Source organism: Antennarius striatus, chromosome 16 (assembly GCF_040054535.1).
Source record: "Antennarius striatus isolate MH-2024 chromosome 16, ASM4005453v1, whole genome shotgun sequence".
In the NCBI taxonomy this organism is placed as follows: Eukaryota; Metazoa; Chordata; class Actinopteri; order Lophiiformes; family Antennariidae; genus Antennarius; species Antennarius striatus.
Genome location: NC_090791.1, coordinates 17103544 through 17114629, shown reverse-complemented (window position 1 = coordinate 17114629; position 11086 = coordinate 17103544). Strand labels below are relative to the sequence as shown.

The 11086-nt window shown below is 39.0% G+C and overlaps 1 protein-coding gene across 1 annotated transcript; it reads right to left on the bottom strand.

Annotated features, from left to right (window-relative positions):
* Positions 1 to 762: 762 nt before the first annotated feature.
* Positions 763 to 9463, bottom strand: naa60 (N-alpha-acetyltransferase 60, NatF catalytic subunit). Its single transcript, XM_068336461.1, has 7 exons — positions 9226 to 9463; positions 7470 to 7585; positions 5996 to 6125; positions 5296 to 5392; positions 3558 to 3792; positions 3278 to 3448; positions 763 to 3187 (listed from the first exon to the last, which is right to left on the bottom strand). The coding sequence occupies exons 2-6, from the start codon at positions 7577 to 7579 to the stop codon at positions 3292 to 3294; spliced, it is 729 nt and encodes a 242-aa protein (XP_068192562.1). The 5' UTR covers positions 7580 to 7585; positions 9226 to 9463; the 3' UTR covers positions 763 to 3187; positions 3278 to 3291.
* Between the last annotated feature and the right edge of the window lie 1623 nt (positions 9464 to 11086).

The following is an 11086-nucleotide window of genomic DNA, read 5'->3' as shown; positions in this document are numbered from 1 at the left end:
AAATAAGGACTACCTGTTAACACCTTTTTTTCCACAGAATCAACACCCTCCCTATTTGAACTCACCACTGCTATTTTTGTGAATACACCCATTTCATTTAATCATTCAGTTTCACAGAAACAGCATTTATACCTTTACAATACCCTTCAGGAACTTACTTGCGGTGTAGAGGTTGAAATGGTAACAACAGTGATTTATCTTGTCCCCGTCAGATGCGTTTGTACCCTCAGACGCGTGTTTTCATCAAGTCTTAAAACATGGTTCTTGCAGAAAATTTAAAAGCAGACTTGATAAGTACATCTTAGAAAAATGATTTGACACAGAGTTCAAAGACCTTCACATTTAGGAGAGAGATAAAACTATTTTTATTAAAGCATAAATGGACTGGGAACGATTTCCAGCAGTTTCCTTCTGTGTGTTCTGTGGTTAGATAATGATCTCTGCTTTTATGAATGTGTAATAATTATAACTCCTTTTTCAATTCGGTGTCTTTCTTCACTTTACCAGACGTCTGATTCCTTTTGTGCAGCCAAGGAGGAAAAACAAAGAGCAGCAGTGATACAATGGCTGCTGCCACATTGTACCGCAAACGATTGTTCTCTTGGTCTTTTAAAACGTCCAGATTAGCAGAGGAAGACATCAATCCACTCCAAGCGTTTTTATTGCCAAAGACTGTTCAGCAAACGTTGCAGGGCTATCCTCAAAACGAAACCAGTTCAAGAGAACAAAACACAAGCTGGATAAAATGAATGTTTCCAGAAGAATGGTTGGACAATTTAATTCTGAGGCTGTACATAAAAAAAAAAAAATCAATTTTGTGTCTAAAATCAACTTTAGTGGTTTTTTTTTTACAATCAGGGTAGGCCTACCAAAGACATTATCAGTCATGATGGGTTTTGTGAAAAAATGACACTCTGGTTATTTCAACCCCCATTTCCCACAATAAAAAAAAAACACCAAAAATACAAATCTGATAGAATAAAACAAAACTAAATAAAAAAAACAAAAACATACAAACACATCAACCATGGTTTCATGAGGCGTTTCAGAGCCCAGGTAGTCACTGACCTCGACCCAATCTTTGCTTGAAAAATCACAGCATCATCATCTGTTACCAATTATCCTGTTTGTACTCATTCTACAACTTTCAGTCTTGAGACATGATAATGCTAAACAATAAGAAACAGTATTTGTTCTATTTTCGATTGAGTGCATGTAAATGGAGTGAGTAAATGACCACATTTCTGTTTTATACAGTGCTCCAACTTTTTCAGAATCGGGCTGTAAAACAAGATCAACCTGTAAGTCTATCCTGTTTTAATATAAATCAACCTGTCAATTAATATAGTCACTCACACCCGAGTAAAACAAATATATCCAAATAAACACAACTTTCAATAAACATGAAAACAAGGCTCCGGTTTACAGCAGCGTAATATGACACGATGAAAATGATAGAAGTCATACAACAGGGATCCTGAAAACTTTACAACAAATCAAAAATGAAACAGGATTATTGCAAACTCTCTGTTTTCAGTTTAAACTGAGAAACATGCCATGTAATCATTGTGTGAACATTTCCCACAGTTACCCTCTCCTATATGAAAGCCATCTCAAGTATAAAATCTAATGATTCGGATCCGTTCTGTGATCCGTTGTGAAGTGCAACAGAATGCAATATAACGGAGAAACTACAATTTTACTCACTGACCGTTACCAGTCAGAATATTGGGTGAGTTCTACTCACACGTCTTCCTATCAGAGAGCTGACCAACATTTGGCACTTGCTGGTTGCTAAATTCTGATGATGTGTGCATATAGACACACACACATAGACATACACAACTACATGTGCACAGACACACAAGGTGTATGAGTTGTGCATTTGGGAGCATTATATTTTTGCTCATTTCCTTCACCAGCCAACATAAAAATCTGGGCCACGTTTTAAAATTTGGACAAATAGATGTTTCTATACATTTGATACAGACAGACAGGCAGGCCGGCAGACAGACAAATAAGGCTAAAGCCATGTAAAACCTCTACATAAAGACCCCAAGCAAAGCCCCCTCACTCTTATAAGAATTTAATATGGGCAACATTTGGTAACAATGCAGGAAGGGTAATTTGTTCTGACCACAGCTTTCGTAAGACTTTGAAGTAATTTGCATTACATATGAGGTGGCTGTTGGCACGTCTCCCTGTGATGTCACCAGTAGAATGACTGCACACAGAAAATCATAACATGTGATGACTTTTAAAAGGGGAATAATCCTTTATGAAGGCTCCGGTTGACACCGAATTGTTCAGCCGTCTCCACTGTCTTTCAAGGTTTCCTATGTATAATTATAATTTATTCTATCTCACTGGCTGGTTAGCATAGCTAGCTTTACAGTCAAACTACAGTCGCACCGTTCTTTATTCTACCAACTGGAATTGTCACTGGATTCAGTTGATCCTAAAAAATAGGGAAGGGATGTGTTATCTTCAACTAGGACTACTGACAGCATAGAATATAAATATATATACATATTAAGAGAAGTTTATATATTAGCTTAGTATATATAATATACAAGGAATATACATAGTCTCTGCGACAGTGGTAGACAGGACGAAAACTTCTAGAGAGTTGTGTTTGTGTGTTCGACCCATTTCAAACGTGTGTTTACCATCTGTGGTTCATCTGAACTGGGTTTAAACTGAACCTCACTCTGGTCAACCTCGGATGACTGGGTCAGCACTGGCTGCTGCAGGAACTGTGGGATTTGGAACTGTGTATGAACTACACAGTTCATACACAGTGTATGAACTGTGGGATAAAATACTGATTTTTTTATCCCAAAGATAAAAAAAAAATTCAGTTTTTATCTGTGGGATAAAAACTGAATTATCCCACAGATTTGAACTGGTCACGGTTTGTCAGAGTAAAAACCGACATCCCGCCGTGTCTGAAGCAGCAACCCTGTTTAGCAGTGGCTTCAAAGGAGCAGCTGCAGCTTGTGTGAACAGGAATAAAGATTATTAAACTGGTATTCCCGTTCTAATATGTGAGTAATGAATAACAGGTTGCACCTGAGTGCTGTGTCAAACACAGTACGTGGAAATCAATATGAGCTGGAGAATGTGATTGCATGTGTGCATCTCGGTATGTGCAGGGGAAGACTGATGAGAATCGGAAGTTAGACTCCTGAAAAAAAAAAAGAGAGAAAAAAGACAATCAGACACCTGAGGGTGAGGAGAACACAATCATGTACGCTCCTATGATCACAACTCCTACCCAATAGTGTTGTGTCACATTGTTCTGCTGTACTGTATGCCGGTCTTGGAGGCGATGTTGGACCAGGGTAGCAGAGAGCGCAGCAGGGACTGAGCCTGTCGGTACAGCCTCTGAGGAATGGAGCAGGGGCTCAGGCTGGCCAGGGTTGATCCGATGTGTTGGATGTAGTCAGTGGGAAAAACAGTTAAGGACAGATTCTACTCGCTGGAGGTCAGGTGTATGGGTGAATGACAGATGCACTAAATATAGTATTGGTTTTCCTGGTTCCGACAAAGGATATAATATTGTCCAGGGCGGATGACCACCGTTGATGTAGAGCACGTATGTAAATCCATCCTTGAGGACACCTCGTATGGAGTAGTAGTAGGGCAGGTAGTGGTGCTGCCTGAAATCCCTGTTCTCGTAGAAGTGGATGGCAGTGTTGTTGGTGGTGAGGACGTGCAGATAGATGGCCTTACAGTGGTCCTGGGCTGTCGTTGAGATGTGCTCCTTCAAACTGTCCAGCAGTAGAGAGCCTGAATGTTGGAACGACAAGAACACTCAGTCACTGAGAGGTAAAGACCAACAGGAGTGGATTTAACTATGGGAACAAGCAAAAGAAATGTCCACTAGACGAAAAACAATGAACGAATCAGAGAGAACAGGATGGGTGAAGGCTGTGTGTGCAAAGCCAGATCGTTGAGTTCTCCTCAGTGGCGCCAGCTACTGGTAACGTGATGTGTGTGTTGTTGAGTCAGTGTCTCCTGAGCTGTTTTCTGTAGATTTTTTAAAAAACCTGTAACTTAATTCGGAGTTGTCTTCCTTCTTATGGTTATGAACTGCATTGGAACTACTCTGTGGGCTGAGGAGAAAACACAGATTTATTCTGTGGTTTGACTTGTTTAACTTGCAGAAAACATGCAAAACATTGACACGCATCACAAGAGCACACCTTCTGAAAACTGAGTGAAGTTGTGGTGCTTTTGCTTTTGGAGGACTGGAATGAGACGCCTATAATTCAATGCATTATTGTTTTATGTGATTATTATGTATTCGTCAGATGAGACCAACTTTTAAATTATCTTCATATATATTAAAGTAGAAAATCTAACTGTGAGTTTTTGTGCTGTTCTGTGCGTCTTTTAATTTCACATTAATATACTGTTCTGTGGTTTCTGACTTTAAAATCTTCAATCACATATTGTTGTGTTATTTACAATTCATTAATATAGATGGGTGCTATTTGAACATGACTTTTAAATAGACCAGGTCATGAATAATGGATGTTATTTTGAATACCCTTGCTTTATAGAATCTGGACTCTGGAATTAGACTGGGCAGACGAGACGAACACCTGAGACAGATTTTTATCAGATGGTTCCAATAAAGTTTTTCTCATTATAATAATAAACAGTCAACACATAAAGCAACAAAAACAAAATGTTCACCATCATATTAGCATCACAGTCATGTGTTCAAATCTTTGTGTGAATTATGACTCAGAGATTGAGTCTGATATTTGATGTAAGTTGTGGACAAAGATTTTGAATCGTTGGTTTTCTCAGAACAGTAATAAAAAAATAAAATAAAGCCGCTGTCTCCAATGTCTCACCATCTATACGTTGATGGCACGCTTACATGCAGCGTCTCTTTTTCCTACTGTGACAACCAGATTGCTTAAATGCTGCATCATATGGCTTTCTTTGAGTGTTTCCCATCATAACAGTGTGCGTGATGTGCAAAATGTGTGTTCAAAACAAAATCAAACTAAAGTAGCGTCTTCCTTGCTGCATTATCTCGTTAACCCGCTTGTCTCGTTCTTTTACTTCCTGCTATAGAAGAGCACTCTTTGGACGACGTTCACTCGAAAAATCCATATAATAGATTAGCCGCATCATTGTTTAAGCCGCAAGGTTCAAAGTGTGAGAAAAAAGTAGCAGCAGCAGCTTATAGTCTGGAATTTACAGTGGTTGAACTGCATCACTGTGTTGTGTGTCATAACCGCTGCATCTTGAGCTTGTAGGACAGGGAAGTCATACCTATGCCGTGTTTCCTGAACTCTTTGACCACTCCCAGGCTTAGGATGTAGGCTACCTGTGTGTCCACAGGGAAACTGGAAGCCAGGATGTCTCCATCCTAATGCAGATACACACAGAGCAAAATACACTAAGGCAACAGTCCAATTGTTCTCCACAAACATGAGCATACTATTTTACCATCCAGCATGGATTCTGGAATAAAGTCTAAATTTGATTTATCATGGAGTTTAAAATATCACTTATCAGAGGTATAGAGATTATTTCTGGTTTAGTAATCTGATGTCACTCTGAGCATGCTGTGTTTCCCTCATTAAACATTGTTTATCCTAGTGGAGGTAGATATCACCAAAGGAAGACAGATTCCTAGTTTACAAAAACTAGTGTAAAGTGAAAACAGCAGATTTCTGATTCTAGTGTAGGTTAAACCTAATTCTGGTGTGTCATTTTTCTACCTCTTAAGGTATCCTATTGTTAAGTGTCAGATTGCTACTCTGTTGAGGACATCTGATAGTCTAATTATCAAGAATACAAGCAGACTGCACTTTGTTTGTGGCTCCACTTGAAGCATTTCTAAATGGCAGCTGAGTGATAAAGTGATTCAACACACTTGGTAGCACCATCGTCACGAAATACATTGTCAATAACAATGTTTGAAGCCCTGTGTTTTAGGCGATGGACGGGAAAACGAAACCAAACATACCTCCTTATGCACTTTGGTCCGGCCTTTGATCTCGGCAACGATCATCCCCACGATGCCTCCTCTGAAGGTGGCAGCGAGGGAGAAGAATTTTTTGTTGGAGGTGATGTCCTGATACCATGAGTCTGGGTATCTGCAATTAAAGGACACCAACGTTAGCACTCGCACAGGGGAATCTTTTCAAAGGTCCAGGAAATTTGTAACACAATGGGAGTCCTGAATATAAAGTCTGGTAAGATCACTGACGAATCATTGATTTAGTATCTTTAGAAAATGTTCATCCACCCATCCATCCTTCTTGTAGACAACACGATAGCAATACAGGTACAGTATTTTCTGCACTGTAAGGCGTACATAAAAGCCTTTAATTTTCTCAATTTCTTATAATCCAATGTGCCTTATATATGAAAAAAGTTTTAAAATAGACCATTCATCGAAGATGAGTTCTTAGATGTGTTTTATGGTCCTGTGCGCCTAATAATCCAGTGCACTTTATAATCCGGAAAATACTGTAGTCCTCAACCTACAAACTCAAGTCATTCCTAGAGGCTGTTCATAAGTGAATTTGGTGCGACCAGTTCAGCCGAACTGCATGTTCTTGAAGGTTATATCAGATATATATATATATATATATATATACACAGTGATACCTCTGTACTCGACCGCCTCTATACTCGACCAAATCGGTGCTCGACCAAAAAATTTGAGTAGAAAATGTATCGGACCCCGAACAGATTTTCGGTACTCGACGAGCCAAGTCGACCCGAACGCGCTCCTCGGCTGCGCTCCTCGGCCAGCGGGTAAGCGTCAGTTCGACTCAGACCGCCAGCGGAGTAACACGTACGCAAATTACGTACGCAAAGACGTACGGAAATTATAGCAAAATATGAAAGTGGTGTACGAGTGTCCGACCTCACGTCGCAGTACGAAATGGCAAAGTCAACTATTTCCACTATCTTGAAGCAGAAGCAACTGACAATGGACAGGTTCCTTCTTAAAGAAAAGAGGAAGGCTACTGCCCAGCCAGATTCACCTCCACGGAAGAGAGAGAGAAGGGAGAAAACCCCTGGAGGCGCGTTACCTAGCGTCATCATGGAAGGGATTCCCCTTCCATGATGACGCTAGTGCCATCAACCACTCTCCAAAACGTAAAGTAAATTATACAAAATGGTTTATAATGCTTTATCTTTATCATGTACTGCTTGTGCACATTTACGTCTTCATTGTTGTTTAGATACACGTTCTTATAATATTTTAGGTATTTTTCTAAATGGTAAGAACGGATTAAAATACTTTCCATTATTTCTTATGGGAAAATTGGTTTCGGTGGTCGAACAAATCGGTGCTCAACCACCACCTCAGAACGGATTATGGTCGAGTACAGAGGTATCACTGTATATATATATAAAAAGTCAATTTTGATTACATGCTTGAATTCTCAAGACTGACAGGTTCAATCACTGAATATGATTCTTACTCGATTGGGAACCAATCACTACAGAGCAGCTTGACATTTTCTATGTCATCATGGCAGAGGAAGCGGAGCTGGACTTCACTGAGAGCTGTGGGAGGCACCACGTCACTCATTCACACCTACAGGGAGCACAAGGCACAGACAGGTTTGGTGAGTAAAACTGATTGCTGGACATTGTGGCTAAAAAAACAGGACAGGGCTGAACTAAACATCAATAATAAATGAGTGACAGACCAGCGGAAAATTCGAACTTCGGTGAAAAGCAGTATTCACACAGTCAAAGAAAGAATCAAATTACGCAAACACTTCCTAGTTAGATCTTCATGAACAGGATGTAAAGGCTTGCAAGGAACACTTAAGACAGTGAGAGCTGTGCAGGAGAAAATAATTTAATTTATCACTGATTTAACATCCAAAGTTCATGAGTCACACCTTATAACCCACCATAGCAGAAACATTTGAAGAAGAGAAAAGTTGGTTTGAACATTTGGAGTGGAGAATATAATAAGAATAATAGTAATAGTAATAAATACATTTTAGTAATATTCACAAGAATGTGTTACACATTCATGACATTTATAATGCCCTACTCCGGGGCAAAATTAACAAGAAGATATTTTCTTTCATAGATGACACTACTTTTCTCAAGCAAACAATGTGAATCAGCTCTTTTCTCCCAGACAATGTGTACCTGCTGTCACAACTCTAGCTCATCTTGATATCCACCTTGGACTAACTTTACTGCAGAAACTCATTGAGTGGTCATGTTTGATTGAACCGAGGCTCATGTCTATGACTGGTTAGGTAGTTAGATTGGTTGTTTCCTGGTTAAAGCTGAAGTGTGACAGAGTTAAGGCCCCATCCTTCGAGAATACTTCACCACAAAAGTCATGTCCGTTGTTAAAATTCTTTTTCAAAACCCACCTTTATTCAAATCTGAATCTGTATAATATTTGTATTTTATCTATACTGTTTTTTCCCTGTTATTTTTATGGGGTACTGTTATCCATTAATAACACACCACTTGTTCTATTTAAACTCTATTAAATGTTTTGTGTATTCTTATTGTATTTCAAATTTGATTTCTTTTGTTTTGCCTTCTTTGAAAAAAAAAACTTTGCTTTGAAGATTCTACATTTATTCATAAAGTGTTTATTTGACTGTGAGCTAAATGTACACTCCAGATACATGAAACTTTAGTTTGACAGTTTTAAATGATATTCTATGTCCAAGTTTAACAATTTTTCTGTATTTTATTTCCATCCTTATTTGAACCATTTTTATCCTTGTTACTGGGCAGGTCTACTATGACTTCGTCTTATTCTGACAGTCGGTGTACTTAATTTCTAACAGAGCATTTTAGGTTGAATTTTTTTCTACATAAACAAACGTTATTATTATTATTATTATTAATAAAGATATGTAGCCTGCTGGTTTTGAGGAGCTGACACCATCTCATATTTAGCTTTATTAGCTGCACGTCAGTGAATGCGTCCCGTCACCATTCTGACATCTAGCTGACTGAACAGGTTCGTACAGGTACGTGAACGCATCACATCCATCATTCTTTACCCATCTGACTATAGTTAGGTTAATTACACGATTGACGAATTCTCACTTTTTAACGTAATTAGACCCTTACCTGATTAGATCATGCTAAATGATACTAATACTGTCAAATGACATCAGACAAAACGAACTTTTAACAGAGAAGCAGCTTCGTAGCCATTAGCATACATGCTAACGCTAGCTAACGTACCTCGATTCAACACCCGGACCGGAGGAAAGTCGAGGATAATAATTTCCCGTGGGCACCAGTCGACACACTCCCTACGCCGGACACAGCATGACAGTGAACCAGTCTACTCCCAGCTCGGAAGGCCCGTTCATTCCTGTGACGCTTTCACACTACCGGAGCTCTAAACGGGTAACTGGTAGCGGGCTAGCTCAGATATGGCAGGCTAGCGTCTGGATGTTTTCTTCCTGTTTGTGACACGAATGACGTCATCACAACGTCATCGATCAGCGCGTCAGCGGAAACAGGAAGCCCTCACTGTCAGAGAAAATCTAATAATTTATTAGAAGCAGTAAGGTTTTGATGGCACTTGAATAGTAAAAATGTTTAAAAAAAACCATCTGGAATGTTTTTTCTACAAATTTGATTTAAATTTTACCGTAATCCTTTTATTTTGTATTTTTTGTATTTATTAATTCTGTTGACAAGCTCAATAAATTAATTTGCCTGATTCGTACCGTACTAACAGTGTGCCTTTGGTTCTTGAAGATTTATAATCTCACAGACAATACTGTCATCTCCAAGCATCCAAAATCTGATATTCTGAACAGTGAAAGGTTTACTCTGTTTCACCTCTTGAACTAAAGTGGACTAAAGTGGCGATATGTTTCCAAATTAAAAAAAAAAAAAAACCCCACATGGTTTTCAAAATGGTAAAGGTGTTATATTCAGGGCTATGAACCAGAATTTTCTGCCAATCGGTTTTTTACGTACAGAAACAGTCTTAAGGTTGACGTTCCTTAATCGATTAGAACAAAGAACAAGAACCAAGGCAGTCACAGACTTCAACATCCGGCCACACCCCTGAATTGAAAATTTTACTCTGACCTACTTGCATAGGTCAAAGATCGAAGCTACTGCTTTGATCTATGGTCTTACACTGGCCTCCCTCATCTTTCTATCTTATTCGGTTCCTGAGAGTAAAAAAGTTGAAATTTGACCTTGACCTAGTTTTGTCGAGGTCAAGGTCATCATCTCATTTTCATCCCCTTGGCTGCCCAAGTAATGTGCTTTTTGTTTCATTTTTCTATCTGCTACGGTTACGAAGATATTTGGTGGACTAATTAATGGACAGACGGACGGACAAACACACAAACGCTGACAATCACAATACATCACCACTTTGAAGTGGCCTGTAAATACAGTTCCCTAACCGGTTAATAACATTCCTTGTGAATAGAAATAAGTAGGTAGCTTTAGGGTTTTTGAATTGGCAATTAAAGTAATTGGTTTACATACTGTAGTTATGTCCCTACAGTAAACAGAACAACAGCACTGATCCAGTTATGGAACAGAGGATGGAGAGTCAGAGGACGATGGAGAAGTTGCAGCAGTTTATGATGTAACAAAGTGTCACCCTTCATAAACAAGCAGATAGATGAAACAAAGTTTCAGTTTCAAAGCTTCAAAGTTTCAAAGCAGAGTCTGGGGAACTCTGCTGTGAAAATGGCCGCAGCTGAGTCAATGAGTAAATGTCTAAATCAAACATTTTTTAAGATCAACAGACTGCAGTGTTTACCTGTTATGAATACAATGGAGATTTGGAGACTGCCTTTCCCTTGACTGCTGGTGATCTGCCTCAACTTCTCTCCTCTCCCGTCACACATTGAGTGGATGACAGGAAGTGAAAGATGGTCAGATATTTTTTTCAAGAACGAACCCCCCCCCCCGGTATTAACCGATTACTATTATTTTGAATAACTGATTCAGTTCCAGAACATTAAAAACTATAAAGTTTTTGGTTTCGTTTTTGTTCCTGGCAAAATAGAAAAAGGTTTTGGTTTTCATCTTTGTTCCATGAAGTGGTTCAAAGCCCTGGATACAG